The sequence below is a fragment of the Periplaneta americana genome, chromosome 6 (genome assembly GCF_040183065.1).
Source record: "Periplaneta americana isolate PAMFEO1 chromosome 6, P.americana_PAMFEO1_priV1, whole genome shotgun sequence".
NCBI lineage: Eukaryota > Metazoa > Arthropoda > Insecta > Blattodea > Blattidae > Periplaneta > Periplaneta americana.
The window spans coordinates 184,211,518-184,230,874 of NC_091122.1; the positions used below are offsets into that span (position 1 = coordinate 184,211,518).

At 35.1% G+C, this 19,357-nt stretch overlaps 1 protein-coding gene across 1 annotated transcript in view; it reads right to left on the reverse strand.

Annotated features, from left to right (window-relative positions):
* Positions 1–19,130, reverse strand: part of LOC138702116 (titin homolog) — a 539,259-nt gene extending 520,129 nt beyond the window's left edge. Inside the window, exon 1 of the mRNA XM_069829704.1 lies at positions 18,689–19,130. Coding sequence (XP_069685805.1) covers positions 18,689–18,948 — 260 coding nt within the window. The 5' untranslated portion in view covers positions 18,949–19,130. The remainder of the gene's footprint in view (positions 1–18,688) is intronic.
* Between the last annotated feature and the right edge of the window lie 227 nt (positions 19,131–19,357).

Below are 19,357 nucleotides of genomic sequence, written 5' to 3' on the forward strand. Positions count from 1 at the left end.
TATAGACTGGGGGAAAAAAAGACAGACGTATATCACGGCCTGCTGCAGTATAGTAAACACAGAAAACATTTTATAGCAACAATGTTGAAAGATATTTTGGTGTTTCGAAGTTGCCGTCATTAAACAGAAACAAACATGGAGATTTCATTGCAACTAATTAGAAATTCGTCTTTCAGGTATGTAATAAACGATCTTCGCACAAAATAATGTACGATACACGAGCGGTATGTTTGTTTTCATGTTTTCGGAAATTAAAAAAGCTCAACTACGTTTCGCTTTTTCAATATTTTCCTCGAACATGAAAACGTCAACATACCGCTCTTGTAACGTATATTACTATTACAGGTTTGATTCTGTGGTGTGTAATTTTCTGGGTACAGCTGTGTATTGGATATAAAAACTACAAAACTTGAGGTGGTTTGATGACATTATTACTATTACAAATGAAATATTATTGTAGTTAATGCCGTGATGTGACTATTTTTCATTAATTATACATATTAATGTTATATTGATGATATGAAAGTGAAACGTTTTGGGGTTATATAAGTAGATGTAGAGAATAACTTAAATTAGATTTTGATTTCTATAGTTTACTGAGTGGCGGCTATATAGTATATATATATATATATATATATAGTATATGTTACTGAAAGCTATAAAACTTACGTAAGATAATAATATTATTCAAAATAAAATATTTTTACAGTTATTAATCAAGTGGGGTTGGGTCTTTTTCATATATTTAATGGCGGTGTGGTGTAGATATTTATATACGTGGTTCTCGTCAGTAGTGGCTCGAGAGAGAGTATCTTTCATTATTATGGAAGCAAATAACTTTCAGAATGTCTGGTATTCTTCATTGAAAATAAATCTTAAAAATGTTTATTTGAACGTCTAATGAACTTAGTTTGCAGCATTTGCTGCACAAGCCACTAGTATATATATATATATATATATATATATATATATATATATATATATATATATAATTTGAACTGGTAATGGAAATTACAGGAAAACGGCTGAACGGATTTTAATAAATGACCCCTCATTTTGAAGCTTGGAACCCAAAGTTTTTCAGAAAAATAGTAATTTTCAGTGAAATTTTCCTACATCATTTTCCTATTTTCAAAAATCCATCTTTCGTCAGTTTTGAGAACTAATTAATTGCATTACAGAATAAAATAAAACACACACTACAATAAACAATAGACTATTACACGAAGATCATGACCTACAGGATTGCTGACATAGAGTTCAGATTCTTTCCCATCATAATGCCAATATGTCGATCTTCATTTGTGCAATTTTTTGATAACGTATAAAAAATAATTTACAGGTCTGATTCTCTGGTCTGTAGTTTTCCGAGTACAGCTGTGTATTGGATATTAAGAACTACAAAACTTAATAATGTTTGCTGACATTATTACCATTAAAAATGAAATATTCAATGCAACACATAATGGTATACTGATGATATGAAAGTGAAACCTTTTGGGGCTTTAACTAAGTAGACGCAGAGAAAGAATATTTTTTATGCTCGACCATGCCGAAATATAGTAACTATACACCTGGTAGCAGCCTTTTAATGGACCTCGTTAAGTTACACCTATTCATTAAAGTTCAGGTGTTCCACCAATCAGAAAACAAAATTGTAGTAATATGAAAGCGCAAGTATTAATTATTCTCGGATATGCAATCGAAAGACAACTAGCGAAACGTCACGGAGGCTGGAAATCCAATACTGTCGCAGAAGGTTATGTTCTGTTACTATAATAATTAGCGTTAATTGTAAATAATATTCAAATAAATTCAATTTGTCATCTCGTTTTTCAACGTCTAAATCAATTTCAAGGTTATATCAAGGTTAATGTTTATTTTACTCTCTAGATTACACCAAGGTCAATGACATTTCTTTCTCGGGAAAAAATCAATACTTTCGCGTCTGCGCACATCTCACAATTTACGAGATATTGCACAAGGTCAGTTCCGCTCCCTAGTCAGATAAGAATAACATGAATACTTATGAATAATTTCAAGTTAAAAATATGGTCGAGCATAAAAAGTCGTATGAAACTTGCCTATAATGGTAATTAAGACGCACGTATGAAAATTATGAAAATAGCGCTTGCGCGCGTTTCATAAACATACTCGCGTCTTAATTACTACCATTATAGGCTCCTTGCATAATGTACTAATATTAGATCTTCATTTCTATAATTTACTGAGTAACGGCTATACAGTATATATGTTACTTAAAACAATAAAACTTACGTAAGGTAACAATATTGTCATTAAAAATGAAATACTTTTATAGTTATTAATCAAGTGGTGTGGGTCTTTTCCATATATTTAATGACAGTGTGATATAGATATTTATGTGTCTGATTCTCTAATTTTCCTTTCTCTCTCTCTCTCTCTCTCTCTCTCTCTCTCTCTCTCTCAGGAAATGACATATCTCTGTTATTTTTGTACCTAGAGCGTAGTCAAATAAATGTTATTACCTGTTCATGGTGTGCTTTTCCACAACAAAGTTTTATGGAGTTTACTTTTCGAAGTGTTGTGTCGAAATTAAACGTAGGAAAATTGAATTATTGTAGGCAGAATGACGCGTCATAAATCTCGTGTAACGTCAGCCCGTCCAGCTTTACGACCGACGTGCAGTTGTTAACATTGTTCCAACTTCACATCACACAAAGCATTGCGGGTAAGCGAAAGAGCAAACAGACGGGACCATTACACACGTCTGACGGATGAAATATGAGAGAATTACCTTAAGTTAGTAGGCTATAAATCAACAATATAGGAATCACTCTGGAATGATGAAACTGTGTGGCCAGAGCGAGGAAACCTACACGTGATGTCCAAAGACAGAAGGAGAATATATGAAAAATACTACTGCAGGTGGAGGAAAGAAAGAGAAGATGCAGGGGGAAAGGAGGAGTACAAAATGAGAGAAGGTATACAGGAAGAAGAACAAGAAGAAGGAGAGCAACCGGTTAATTTGTGGACCCATATTTACTGGGACTTTTTTCCTTCTCTTCGTTTTTACTTCTCATGCCTAAATTTTTGGCCATCGCTTTCGAAACATTCTGCATTTCTGAAGTTTCATTAGTGAAATATGTCAGAGAGAGAGAGAGAGAGAGAGAGAGAGAGAGAGAGGAATCACTCTGGAATGATGAAACTGTGTGGCCAGAGCGAGGAAACCTACACGTGATGTCCAAAGACAGAAGGAGAATATATGAAAAATACTACTGCAGGTGGAGGAAAGAAAGAGAAGATGCAGGGGAAAAGGAGGAGTACAAAATGAGAGAAGGTATACAGGAAGAAGAACAAGAAGAAGGAGAGCAACCGGTTAATTTGTGGACCCATATTTACTGGGACTTTTTTCCTTCTCTTCGTTTTTACTTCTCATGCCTAAATTTTTGGCCATCGCTTTCGAAACATTCTGCATTTCTGAAGTTTCATTAGTGAAATATGTCAGAGAGAGAGAGAGAGAGAGAGAGAGGAATCACTCTGGAATGATGAAACTGTGTGGCCAGAGCGAGGAAACCTACACGTGATGTCCAAAGACAGAAGGAGAATATATGAAAAATACTACTGCAGGTGGAGGAAAGAAAGAGAAGATGCAGGGGAAAAGGAGGAGTACAAAATGAGAGAAGGTATACAGGAAGAAGAACAAGAAGAAGAAGAGCAACCGGTTAATTTGTGGACCCATATTTACTGGGACTTTTTTCCTTCTCTTCGTTTTTACTTCTCATGCCTAAATTTTTGGCCATCGCTTTCGAAACATTCTGCATTTCTGAAGTTTCATTAGTGAAATATGTCAGAGAGAGAGAGAGAGAGAGGGGGGAGGGAGGGAGGGAGGGAGGGGGGAGGGAGGGAGGGGGGAGGGAGGGAGGGAGGGAGAGAGGGAGAGAGAGAGAGAGAGAGAGAGAGAGGTGTGTATAGAAACTGGCCACCCTAACCCATTATCTCCTGGCTTAGTTGCCTCTTGAGTGATACATTATTTGTGTCACTTATGAGATTCAAATCTGTCTTCGGACAGTTGACTGAACAACATCCAATATGGCATTATTGCACGAGTTGGAACTCCACAAATTTCTTTAGAGCCTCTAATTATATTTAAGATAATGAAAATCTGCGTAAAAACAAACCTATTGACTACACTTGAAGAGTCCACTGCAAGAATGATGGATGTCATTTGGAATACATTTTGCAGGAGAAGCAATTGAAAGTTTGAAATGCTTAGCGCTCAAAGCTTAACTGTGATTTTCCGATCATTACTGGACAATGACTATCACTGTTAATGCCATATAACTCTCTATGTACATTCTATATGTCTTAAGCTATTCATTGACAGTCTTGGTTCATTTTCGACAAGAAAGTGACATCCATCATTCTTGCAGCGGACTCTTCACTTCTAAACTCATATTTTCTGAATTTAAAACCTATAACATACAACAATTACACAAATGTATAATTACGTAAGTATTATCACAAAGATCATGCACCATTCAGTCATGTTCACTGTACTAGGAGGAACGTTATTCCACATTAAGAAAGCAAACATTTTTCATAACTGCAGACTTAAACACAGTATTAGTCTAGGAACAGAGTATAACTCCATAATCAAAATGGACCCAGAATTTTCAATCTCTTACGTCAGCCGTGGCGAAAATGTGACTCACGAGCACATTGTGGCTCGCAATGATAGCTATGCATTTCTCTTGCTTCCTACCTCCTCCAACCCCACCCTCTCGCTCACTGGAGTCAAACTCCGTTCCATTTGTATTTGTCTCTGACCTGCGAGTGGCGTATCGTCGCAATGTCTCTCTCGAAACCATGTACCTCTACAAAAACGGAAGTTCCAAGTAGAATGGGAGGACGCATTTTTTGCTGAAAATATGATGAGAATATTAAATGCATAATTTGTTCACAAGTATTACGAGGAAAACGGTTGTATAACATAAAACGGCATTATACTACATGTCACTCATGAAACATTAAAAGGTTTATTATTATTATTATTATTATTATTATTATTATTATTATTATTATTATTATTATTATTGTTATTATTATTATTGTTATTATTATTATTATTATTATTATTGTTATTATTATTATTATCTCTGTACGTCGATCCTTTTTTAGCAGATGTACGAATAATGCGGTTAGATCTTCAATTTGAACTCACAGATTTACAATGTGATGTCAAATGAAAGCTAGATGTAAGGACTTGACAAATGTTGAACTTTTCAAATCTTTGCTAAAAAAAATTAATATACGAAGCTTCGTTCTTTCGCTTGCTCTTTTGAAGCCATGTTCGCTACAACTTACGTTTGTGAAAAATTATTTTCAACATTGAAAATAGTAAAAACCAAATTTAGATCACGACTGACAGACAAATACCTTCGTGATCAACTACGACTGGCAGTAAGTGACATAATTCCTGATTTTGAAACTCTGTCGCAGAGACATTCTGAAGACAGTTAATTTTAGGTTGTGATAATGTGTCATATGTTTTCTTGTTCATTTCTTTCTTCGTTACACGTACTAAACATTAGTTTGTAACCTTATACTGTATAAAATTATATTTAAGTGCTTGACGTAAGGAAAATGAAAATCTGTTAATAAGTCAGACAGTTGCTTCACTTCCCCTTCGGGTGTCCGCCCCCCCATAGGTGCTATGCACGTTGCAGGTTACACAGTGGCTCGGCGCACGATCAGATTTTCGCCACCGCTGTCTTACGTTATTAAACCCAATAAAAAATGTAAACATGTGCTTGTTAAATATATTTACGTAAATTGATTCTATGTAGCCTAAGTATAAGTTTTTTGTATATATATATATATATATATATATATATATATATATATATATATATATATATATATACACATACACAATATTAACCTTTTATTTCCTGTATGTAGATGAAATTACACTCGAACACGAGTACTTCTGATTCTTTATATCTTCTATGTAATGTAGCAGTAATAAATATCAAATTTCGGAGGACAAAACTATAGAAGACAGCCAAGATTTAGATGATTTCACAGAGTGGAAGAGATCTAAAGTGGTTTCGAAGAAATTTACTAGAGGACAGAAGGAGAGAATTGCACGGAATGGCGGAAAATCCCTCTAGAAATGCCAAGGTCTTCTGGAGGACGATAGTTATATGAAGAGAGAAGACGGAATGAGGGAAGAATAGTGGATACATGAGAGGTATAGAAAGACTGTGAGTAGAAGAAGAACAACCTGAGAAGGTTCATGCAGAGAAGAGACAAATCTACGAACCAGCTGTAGAATATTTCAACTCTAAATATGAAAATAAAAAAGAAGTATAATAATTAGTGCAAAAGCTAATACAAAATGTATTGCTTATTCCGGAAAACAATTTGGGCTCAAAACTTAACTGATTACAGGAGAAGGCCTCTTGACATTGAAGGGTTCTCTTAACATGTTATGAAATCATTTATAATCAAATACGATGAATGTAAATTGATACTAGGTCTACATCGTTTTTAATAATAGGCCTAAGTTATTTAATTATTGAAAAGTTCTAACATCTTACGAAATCATTTATATTGAAACAAATCAATGTAAACTGATAGTACATCACTGTTAATAATATGTTATTAATTATATTCAAGTACGTTATCAAAATCAATTGTTATTGTGAATCTCTTATTGTCCATGTGTAATCTGTGTGAAAGAGGGCCTAAATTAGTCCTCTTGTTTGTTATTCAACATCATAAAGAAAGAGGAAGTTACTCCTTTGAGAAAAGAAAAGCGATTATAGGATATTTGATAGCCGTTCCAAACAGTGTTTAATAAACGGCCTCCTAATCAATTCTAAATTAATTCCTGGATGTCTACAAAATCACCATTATCTTCATAGGAATACGTAAGAGTTTAGTTAACTCCCTAACAACAGCAATCTTTCAGTTGTTGCCCTTAACAACACGCTAATCCCTTATTCATCTGTCGTAAAAAATCTTGGCATCTTTTTTGATAATAATCTAAGTTGGAATTTTCAAGTTAAAGAAACGATAAAAAAAAATCTGTTCCTCCATTCACTGTTTGAGTCGCTTGAGAAACTTCTTGCCCCAGCAACTAAAACTTACCCTAGTACAAACCCTAGTAATGCCGCACTTCGATTATTGTGACGTTTTGTTAAGTGATCTAAGTTCTGAACTGTCAGTCAAGTTACAGCGAGCTCAGAATATGTGCGTCAGATACGTGTGCAACATCCGACGATATGATCACATATCACCGTCCTTCGCAAGTCTTTCGTGGCTCCGACTTAAAGAACGCAGAACTTTACACTCTTTGTCTTTACTCTTTCGAATTCTGCACACCTCAACACCAAATTACCTTTCGTCTCGTTTCTCTTATCTATACTCTAACCACGACGTAAATACCAGATCACTTATCTGTGGCACGCTAAGTATACCTCTTCATAGAACATCTCGTTATTCATCATCTTTTACAGTATCCACCTCGCGTCAATGGAATTCCTTGTCACAAAGTATTAGGGGCTGCAAGACAACAAACACCTTTAAGAACAGCTTAAAAGATAACCTTATTAGCATTTCACTCCAATCATACTGATTTAAACTATCACTGTCTACATTGTTACTCCTTCCTTTAGACATCATCCTGATAGTGCTGTATTTTCAAAATTTCTCATAATAATCTCTTTCTATTATCTAACATTATTTGAAATATATTAACATTCTATGTATTTTAGCTTAATTCTGCTACATAGTTTGTATTTCAATGTTTAATTAATAGTTCATAGTATTTTGTTGTTTAATTCATAAATAACTCTTGTATACATGTAACTCTCATCTAAATGAAATTGTTGAATTCTTTGTAAGTTCATGCATATGTATATATACTTTTTGCTGGTTGAGTGGAAGAGAAGGCCTTACGGCCTTAACTCTGCCAGCTAAAATAAATCATTATTATTATTATTATTATTATTATTATTATTATTATTATTATTATTATTATTATTAAATACTCTGAAGATGTCCTGCAACCTGACAGCAATAAGGTCGGTGCCTGGTCGAACTTTCAGCACAACCCGATGTCGCCAAATCGACTGCAACGAGACAGAAACCCTTGGACATGTGCTGGGGTTCTGCCGAAGCACCAAACTGCTGCGAAACAATCGTCATTATCGAGTCAGAGCATCTATAACTCAAATCCTACAACAACGAGGATGGGAAGTGCATGAGGAAGTTCCTTGTCTTTTTGTAGAAGATTTCAATCGGAGAGCTGACATCGTTGCACTTGGAAGGAATGAAAATATAGCATTGGTTTTAGATCCCAACATTCGCTTCGAAAGGAACACCACCCAGGCAGAGGAAGTAAATATATAGAAAGAGGCTATCTACAAGTTTTCCATTCCTGTCAGAAAAATATAAAACTCCAATTAATCAATGGACTGTGAGAGGCCTCCTGTTTGCAGCAAGAGGTACCCTACCAAAATTCACCGGTGATGTCCTTAAAAGTTTAAAAATTAATTTCTATGAAATTGAAGAAATTCTAATTAAAATTCTTAGAGATTCCCTCTAAATAATAAATTACCACTTATATGTTAAATTAAATTAGTTTTTCTTCCACTATTAACCCTGTATTAATCTTAATCTTGATCTTCAATTTTGTAAATTCATTATTGTGTTATTTTGCCTTCTGGATGCTAGTGGTCACACTCAGTGGAGGACAGACAATTTTTTTCAAATATTTCTCCATATCATCCTAGATAATTGTCCCAATTTATTCCATAAAAATAATTTGTATCTAAAAATTAAACATTTTTGTTGCAATGAAGTGACAATTGAGTTAAATTTACGAGTCTATGTAAAAAAAGTATAAAATTAGTTTTTATACAAAATAAGTACCAAATTTATTATTCTAGTGAAATTGAATTCACATTGATATGTATGAGGTTCAGAAGATTGTAATGGAAATTCTGAAGGCCTCTCTTCAAATTCTACACTATCATCTATATGTTAACACGTAAATTTTTGTTTTAATGTAAAAATCGAATCATTATTTTGCTCGTTTCATTTCCTTTTATCTTTTATGTTTGTTAATTCCGGGTCCCTGTGGTCAACGTCACTTGAGGACGGATGATTTGTAATAAATCTTAGTACTTACTTATTTACTTATTGGCTTTTAAGGAACCCGGAGGTTCATTGCCGCCCTCACATAAGCCCGCCATTGATCCCTATCCTGAGCAAGATCAATCCAGTCTCTACCATCATATCCCACCTCCCTCAAATCCATTTTAATATTATCTTCCCATCTACGTCTCGGCCTCCCCAAAAGTCTTTTTCCATCCGGCCCCCCAACTAACACTCTATATGCATTTCTGGATTCGCCCATACGTGCTACATGCCCTGCCCATTTCAAGCGTCTGGATTTAATGTTCCTAATTATGTCAGGTGAAGAATACAATGCGTGCAGCTCTGCGTTGTGTAACTTTCTCCATTCTCCTGTAACTTCATCCCTCTTAGCCCCAAATATATTCCTAAGAACCTTAATAAATCTTAGTAGTAATAAAATACAAATAAATTGAATAATTAAAGGAAAATCTAGATTAACCTTAAAATAACCTCATAAAATTACTTACAAAAAACACTCCCAAAATAATATACACGTATGAAAAAAAAAATAATTTGATTAACAATATTTTCACCGTTACAATTACACATACATAAAAACTAAATATAAACATTTACATAGAGATAAAAAAAAATTTACAGGAGAAAGAGTTCGTCCAAAGGGCTGGACTCTGGAAGAGTACCCAAAACGCTCATTGCATTTCCGCGTTGAATAGCATTACTTAAGCGTTGACGCAAATAAGTAGTGCAACGGCGATCACCAGTAATGGAGATCAAAATTTGGCCGATTTGAGATACCAAAACTTTAGCGTCATGACTCCACAGCAAATGGGACAAAGATATAATTGTCGAAAATATGAGCATATTTATTGACTTTCTTCTTCACGGCTAATTCAGCGGCAGAGGCAGCAGCTTCTGACCTTAAAATTGGAAGAAATTTTTGTCTCACACTGGTATTTCATAAACTGCGGCGGACCGCAAAGAAAACAACTACAGCATTGTCCATATTATATTTGTTATACATTATTCTGTAATTTTCCTTAAATTTATAAAGTACTAGTGGCTTGTGCAGCAAATGCTGCTGCAAACTAAGTTCGTTAGACGTTCAAATAAAAATTTTTTCAGATTTATTTTCAATGAAGAATACTTGTCTTTTTGATAGTTATTTGCTTCCATAATAATGAAACATACTCCCTCTGAATGGATTTTTTTTTAGGCCAAATACTTTTTCTTGAACCTATCCAACTTCAGTTTTTGAGTTTCAACGCGAAAACGCAAGTATCAATGTCAGGACGATAGCAGTAGTTATTTCAGGTCATTGTGGATTGTAGGCAAAAGTTAAAAAAAATGTCAGGTTTGCTAAGCTTTCGAACAATAGCATTTTCGTATAGCTGCTGCATGTAGAACTTGAAATGTAGAGCGTAAAATCATTTTATCCTACTAAGAGATCTTGCTGAAATGATCTGGAGACTACAAAATTTTCTAGGCCTCTTATTTTATCAGTAAGTAATACCTTTTGATCTTTCCTTAGGAACTGTAATTTTTGCGCTCTCTCGAGCCAATACCGAAGGCAATGACACATATCAATATCTACACTACACCGCCATTAAGTATATGAAAAAGACCCAACCCCACTGGGTTAATAAGTATAAAAATATTTGATTTTTAATAACAATATTATTATCTTACTTAAGTTTTGTAGTTACATATAGCAGCCACTCAGTAAATTATAGAAATGAAGATCTAAATTAAGATATTCTCTACATTTACTTACATAACCTCAAAACGTTTCACTTTCATGTCATCAATATAGCATCAATATTATGTACAATTAATGAAAAATAGATGCACCATGATATTAACTATAATAATATTTAATTTCTAATGATAATAATGTCATCAAACCACCTCAAGTTTCGTAGATTTGAATATCCAATACATAGCTGTACTCAGAAAATTATACACTGCAGAATCAGTTTTTAATAACAAATTGAATTGAGCTCTAAATATGTCGGCAATGCTGCAGGTCATGACCTTCGTGTAATAGCCTATTGTTTATTGTAGTGTGTGTTTTGTTCTGAAATTCAATCAAGTCGGCCGGGATTCGATAAAATTAATTCTCAAAACTGAGTACAGATGGATTTTGGAAAATAGGAAAATTATGTAGGAAAATTGACATTTCACTCAAAACTACTACTTTTCCGAAAAACTTTGGATACCAGGCATGAAAATGAGGGGTCACTCATTAAAATCCGTTCAGCCGTTTTCGTATAATTTCCATTACCAGTTCAAATTATATATATAGATGTATCTTCTTACCATTTTATTTTGTGCGAGATCGTGCGTATTTGCTTGTTTTCCGCACAGAACCAATACGCGGTAAGTGTGAAATAACACATTCAGTATTCCCAACCTAACACATATAACAATTTCCCCCTTCTTACCGCTTAAGCGCGGCATTCATTTTACTGCTTTAGGCTTTTAACATATTATTTTTAGAGACGTTTAACATAGTAATAATTATAAATTGGAAACTTACCACTGCAATTTCACCTAAATTGCAATGTTAATTATTGTTTTTAAATATTTGCAAAAATTAAGTAAAGTCTACTACTCCACGAAACTTATTGCATTCCTGATACAAGTAACATTAAGGAAGACGTGAAAAAATCAACAAGATTCCAGATGCGGATGTTATTACTGCAATATGTTATATAAATAATATTGTTAAAATATTAAAATGAAAAATAAATCATTACATAACCTTACCGTTTGTTTTAAGTTCGCATTTATAGACTGAGGGAAAAAAAAGACAGACGTATATCACGGCCTGCTGGAGTATAGTAAACACAGAAAACATTTTATAGCATTTCTGGTTTTCCGAAGTTGCCGTCATTAAACAGAAACCAACATGAAGATTTCATTGCAACTAATTAGAAATTAGTCTTTCAGGTATGTAATAAACGATCTTCGCACAAAATAATGTACGATACACGAGCGGCATGTTTGTTTTCATGTTCTCGGAAATTAAAAAAGCTCAACTACGTTTCGCTTTTTCAATCTTTTCCTCGACCATGAAAACGTCTACATACCGCTCTTGTAACGCATATTACTATTGTAATATTTTATTAAAATTTCAACATGTCCTACTTCTCCAACTCAAGGGTTAAGAAGTGAAGAATGAAGACCATGCGGAGGAAGTAGAGATAACAGTCGTAGAGGAAAATCAAGAGCTCCTCTTCATGCCGCCATCAGCAGTACAGCTTATGTGGGCTCCGCGTTCTTCCAGATTTATGGTCTGTCTTCCTATCTAGCGGGTGTGTCGTGGTCACCGCGAGTGATAAATCGCAAGAAGCGTCTCTGGCAGCGTGATCACGCGGAAGAACAGCCAGTATGGAAATTCCTTGTCATTAGCTTATAAATGAGGCGGCGGTGTCCACCGTTAGGCCGAGCAGCTCGAGATTAAACAGACAGGCTGACTGTTTTCAGTTGCCTCCATTTGACGATCTGGAGAAATGAAATTTTACATGATACAGAATATTCTGTAACACGAACACGTATAACTTCTGTTGATTATAACGACAGAGGTATACAATATAATATTATTATTATTATACAGACAAGTTATATTACAGTATGGTATTATAGGATGGGGTAGTGCTTATAGTACCTCCCTCATGCCAATAACTCTGCTACAGAAATAGTACATTATGCATCGAGCCTATAATGATAGTAATTAAGACGCGAGTATGTTTGTTTATGAAACGAGCGCAAGCAAATTGTGAGAAGTTCGCAGACGCGAAAGTATTGATTTTTTCCTGGCAACGAATGTCGACGACGTTGATATAATCTAGAGAGTAAGATAAACGTTAAACTTGATATAACCTTGAAATTGAATTCGACATTGAAAAACGAGATGACAAATTGAATTTATTTGAATATTATTTACAATTAACGCTAATTATAGTAACAGAACATAACCTTCTGCGACAGTATTGGATTTCCAGCCTCCGTGACGTTTTGCTAGTTGTCTTTCGATTGCATATCCGAGAATAATCGAAAACCTGAACTTTAATGAATAGGTGTACTTTAATGACATGCATTAAAGGACTGCTACCAGGTGTATAATTACTACATTTCGGCATGGTCGAGCATAAAGAATAATAAAAATATGTGTTAATAAGTCTCTTGATTATACCTCAGAACTGTTGTATTCTGAATTTAAAGTACTTAATTTTCATCAAATTTATAACATCTTATTGAATTCCATACATATATTTAATTTGTATTTACATAAATATATAAAACTAAAAGATCAGACAACATAAGCTTGACAGAATCTAAATGTACCACAACTGTAGCTTATAATCACAGTAGCAACTTCGGTCCAAGGCTTTATAACAAGATAACAGCTAAATTCCCAAACATACAATTTGCTAATGCTCCTTATTTAAAAAAAATCAATTAAAAATTATTGTTTAGAGAGAAAATATAAAGCTTAAATTATTGTAATATCTGTGTTTTTCTTTTTAACGTTCTGTATCTTTGTTCTAATACAAATGACGCTCGGGAGAAAATTAAACGCAGAATATATATGGGAAATGCCTGTTATTATTCGGTTGAGAAGCTTTTGTCACCCAATCTGCTCTCAAAAAGTAGTTGAAAATAAAAATTTATAAAACAGTTATATTACCGATTGTTCTGTACGGTTGTGAAACTTGGACTCTCACTTTGAGAGAGGAACAGAGATTAAGGGTGTTTGAGAATAAGGTGCTTAGGAAAATATTTGAAGCTAAGACGGATGAAGTTACAGGAGAATGGAGAAAGTTACACAACGCTGAACTGCACGCATTGTATTCTTCACCTGACATAATTAGGAACATTAAATCCAGACGTTTGAGATGGGCAGGGCATGTAGCACGTATAGGTGAACCCAGAAACGCATACAGAGTGTTAGTTGGGGGGCCGGAGGGAAAAAGACCTTTGGGGAGACCGAGACGTAGATGGGAAGATGATATTAAAATGGATTTGAGGGAGGTGGGATATGATGGTAGAGACTGGATTAATCTTGCTCAGGATAGGGACCGATGGCGGACTTATGTGAGGGCGGCAATGAACCTCTGGGTTCTCTAAAAGCCATTTGTAAGGTAATTTACGTTTGCTTTAGCGATAAATTTATTTATAAAAACTGCAGAATTATAAGTTAATGGTTCAGAAATATAAACAAAACTTACCCTATTCATAAAAATGAATTAGGTTACATTCTGTCTAAAATTAACAAACTAAAGGCAATGACTACCAAAAAAAAATACTAACAAAAGGAAATTAAGGTGATATTTCAAAGAAGATAATACCTTTATCTCGATTTCTATCTATGTTTACTGACCAAGATGCGTATTCTAGTACATTTCTGCATGGTATAAAAGTACGTATTAACCGCCATCTTTGTTGCCACGAACAATAGGAACCGCCCTGAGAAATGGACAGTGGAACAGCGAGATGTTGAGAAGCCAGTGATGCGTACTGACGGCACGTTCGTGGAGCACTTGTTGCTACAAGGAAACATCTGCCAGCAATATCTCAAAAACACAGCCAATAGCTTGGTACAAAATTGTGAGGTAAAAATTCCTCGGTGAAAGTGACTGGAAACATGCATTTACATCTGTAACTCATGTTTGCATAACCGAAGACCACTTCTTCCACTATTTCTCTCTTAGGTCTCAAAAACGTACCCACCCATAATGGAAAATTAGGCTGAAAAATAAAAGTTACATTTCGTACTTACTGATGCTTTATTCATAAAAGAATAATGCCTATATGTATTCTTACGAAGATGGTTTATCTTACTTACTTACTGGCTTTTAAGGAACACGGAGGTTCATTGCCGCCCTCACATAAGCCCGCCATTGGTCCCTATCCTGAGCAAGATCAATCCAGTCTCTACCATCATATCCCACTTCCCTCAAATCCATTTTAATATTATCTTCCCATCTACGTCTCGGCCTTCCCAAAGGTCTTTTCCCCTCTGGTCTCCCAACTAACACTCTATATGCATTTCTGGATTCGCCCATACGTGCTACATGTCCTGCCCATCTCAAACGTCTGGATTTAATGTTGCTAACTATGTCAGGTGAAGAATACAATGCGTGCAGCTCTGCGTTGTGTAACTTTCTCCATTCTCCTGTAACTTCATACCTTTTAGCCCCAAATATTTTGCTAAGAACCTTATTCTCAAACACCTTCAATCTCTGTTCCTCTCTCAGAGTGAGAGTCCAAGCTTCACAACCATACAGAACAACCGGTAATATAACTGTTTTATAAATTCTAACTTTCAGATTTTTTTGACAGCAGACTAGATGACAAAAGCTTCTCAACTGAATAATAACAGGCATTTCCCATATTTATTCTGCGTTTAATTTCCTCCCGAGTGTCATTTATATTTGTTACTGTTGCTCCCAGATATTTCAATTTTTCCAACTCTTCGAAGGATAAATCTCCAATTTTTATATTTCCATTTCGTACAGTATTCTGGTCACGAGACATAATGTATTTAATAGTTTTGCATATTATTATTTTGTTTTTATTGTAACTTGAAATATAATTTCGCGTTAGGAAAAAAGCATTGAGCATATGGGCTATTCCATCACATCACCAGTTGCCATAGAAACGCATACCTACCACATAGCTTGTACAATGTACTGGACAAGGCCCATAAAAACAATGCTTTTTTTCTTAACGTGGAATCCTCTACAGTTTCTGTTAAACGAAACCCAAACCTTACGTAATATTCGTACTTTAAATAAACTCCTGACAATGTTAACGCGGTGAACAATCTTTGAATCTTCAAAAACTGTCTATTGGTGTTAAATTATACGAAACTCTACTAATACTCGCACTTTAAATGTACTGGTGACAACCTTAACGCGATGAACAAACTTTGGATCTTGAGACCTTTTGTGATACCAGAGTTTTGACTGTATACCAGAACACAATGCACCTGATTTCAAAGATTGAAGATAGTGTTGTTATTTCGCCAAATTAACAAAGCATCTGTACTTTCTCTCAGAATGAAGAGTCACCAAACCTTCAAGTGAGAAATATCGTAATATTCATGTACTTCTATCTCTTCACGTACAGTAACTTAAGAACAATTCAATGAAACTGAGTGTTCAGAAAAGCCGGGAGTATTTCAGCCACTGACTGAATATCTCAACAAGCTGGCTGGCTTCGAGAGATCACCTCTACCTACCAAACTTTAATTCCTCAACGTTTACCCCAAGTTTGTTTGATCCCTAGTTTTCAGTGTATCCCCTCTGCGTTAGATTATAGCAGTTTCTTTTGCAGATCCAATAGTAGAGGTTATTCCGCCATGCCGTGGTCGGTCTATTAAAGATTAACCTTTGTCTAAGGAATCACTGCTCCTGTTTTCTGCCTTAACTAAGGTTAAGCTTCTGCTAGGGAAGAGGTTTAGCTTGAATTTTTTTCCATTCCTGGTGATGAATATGGCTTTACTAAGCTTAGGAGTTAGCTCCACCTTAGTCTTTGATGAACAAAATGTTGGCGAGAATAAAAGTTAGCTCTACCTTAGTCTTTGATGAACAAAAAAGTTGGCGAGAATAAAAGTTAGCTCTACTTTAGTCTTTGATGAACAAAAAAGTTGGCGAGAATAAAAGTTAGCTCTACCTTAGTCTTTGATGAACAAAAAAGTTGGCGAGAATAAAAGTTAGCTCTACTTTAGTCTTTGATGAACAAAAACGTTTGCGAGAATAGACGTTAGATCTACCTTAGTCTTTGATGAACAAAAAAGTTGGCGAGAATAAAAGTTAGCTCTACTTTAGTCTTTGATGAACAAAAAAGTTTGCGAGAATAGACGTTAGATCTACCTTAGTCTTTGATGAACAAAAAAGTTGGCGAGAATAAAAGTTAGCTCTACTTTAGTCTTTGATGAACAAAAAAGTTGGCGAGAATAAAAGTTAGCTCTACTTTAGTCTTTGATGAACAAAAAAGTTGGCGAGAATAAAAGTTAGCTCTACCTTAGTCTTTGATGAACAAAAAAGTTGGCGAGAATAAAAGTTAGCTCTACTTTAGTCTTTGATGAACAAAAAAGTTGGCGAGAATAAAAGTTAGCTCTACTTTAGTCTTTGATGAACAAAAAAGTTGGCGAGAATAAAAGTTAGCTCTACTTTAGTCTTTGATGAACAAAAAAGTTGGCGAGAATAAAAGTTAGCTCTACCTTAGTCTTTGATGAACAAAAAAGTTGGCGAGAATAAAAGTTAGCTCTACTTTAGTCTTTGATGAACAAAAAAGTTTGCGAGAATAAAAGTTAGCTCTACCTTAGTCTTTGATGAACAAAAAAGTTGGCGAGAATAAAAGTTAGCTCTACCTTAGTCTTTGATGAACAAAAAAGTTGGCGAGAATAAAAGTTAGCTCTACTTTAGTCTTTGATGAACAAAAAAGTTGGCGAGAATAAAAGTTAGCTCTACTTTAGTCTTTGATGAACAAAAAAGTTGGCGAGAATAGACGTTAGATCTACCTTAGTCTTTGATGAACAAAAAAGTTGGCGAGAATAAAAGTTAGCTCTACTTTAGTCTTTGATGAACAAAAAAGTTGGCGAGAATAAAAGTTAGCTCTACTTTAGTCTTTGATGAACAAAAAAGTTGGCGAGAATAAAAGTTAGCTCTACTTTAGTCTTTGATGAACAAAAAAGTTGGCGAGAATAAAAGTTAGCTCTACTTTAGTCTTTGATGAACAAAAAAGTTGGAGAGAATAAAAGTTAGCTCTACTTTAGTCTTTGATGAACAAAAAAGTTGGCGAGAATAAAAGTTAGCTCTACTTTAGTCTTTGATGAACAAAAAAGTTGGCGAGAATAAAAGTTAGCTCTACTTTAGTCTTTGATGAACAAAAGAGTTGGCGAGAATAGACGTTAGATCTACCTTAGTCTTTGATGAACAAAAAAGTTGGCGAGAATAAAAGTTAGCTCTACTTTAGTCTTTGATGAACAAAAAAGTTGGCGAGAATAAAAGTTAGCTCTACTTTAGTCTTTGATGAACAAAAAAGTTGGCGAGAATAAAAGTTAGCTCTACTTTAGTCTTTGATGAACAAAAAGTTGGCGAGAATAAAAGTTAGCTCTACTTTAGTCTTTGATGAACAAAAAAGTTGGCGAGAATAAAAGTTAGCTCTACTTTAGTCTTTGATGAACAAAAAAGTTGGCGAGAATAAAAGTTAGCTCTACTTTAGTCTTTGATTAACAAAAAAAGTTGGCGAGATCAATAGCCTCATCGTTAGGTTGATGCAAATAGCTAAACCCACTTAAACCAATAATTTATTATTCTATATAGATCTTGTTTTTCTCTCAAATTTACGTTTCTTTTACGATTGAAAAATATCTGAACTACTTTCAACCAGCAGGATATTCTTTGGTACAGCCTAAAGCACCGATTTTCCTGTCCGTGATCACGTTTCACCTTTGCAAATTTTTACGCTATGCTCATGAAAATTAAAAAACGCAATTTCCTGAGATGTCAGAGGAGGCGCTCCCTACCTGGAGCAGTCGGTGAAGCCGTCGTCCTGGCAGTAGTTGCAGAGGCAGGCAGAGAACTGGGACTCCAGGTCGTCGTGCTGCACGAGCGTGATCACGGGTCCTGAGGGAGTCTCTTCCTCCTTGTCTCGCGGCCTGGAGCGCGCCATGCTGTTCCTCCTCTCCACCACCACGGTCCAGTAGCGGTGCACGAGCCACAGGATGAACAACAGCCGGCTGGTGTCTGGGTTCGGTCTTCCGTTCGTGCTGCTCGCGTTGCCCATCTTGAGGATTTTTTTTCAATTTGATTATCGAGGAGAATTTGTGAACATTGTGACCAGCACTTTCAGTCAGAAAAGTAGCGATGCTGTTGCAGCAACACCGTCCAGAAGCATCCACGTTTCATCTTGTGCCCACATTAACTCTTCATTTTCTTTTCGTTATTTCGGGAGTAAAGGACGGCCTTCAGGTTGAAGCCAGTTGTTCAGGAAATTACTTGTTCTTATCTGAAATGCAAAATAAAATAACAATTATCGTGACTATCTCAAAGAGTGCTCATATCAATATTGTGCAACAAACTAAATCGAAGTACAGGGACATCACTTTATTTTCACCAACATTTTTAACATTAACCTGGCTATACTCGGAAACTCTGTTGCCACCTTCCATTACAGGAGTTTGATGTTACTACTG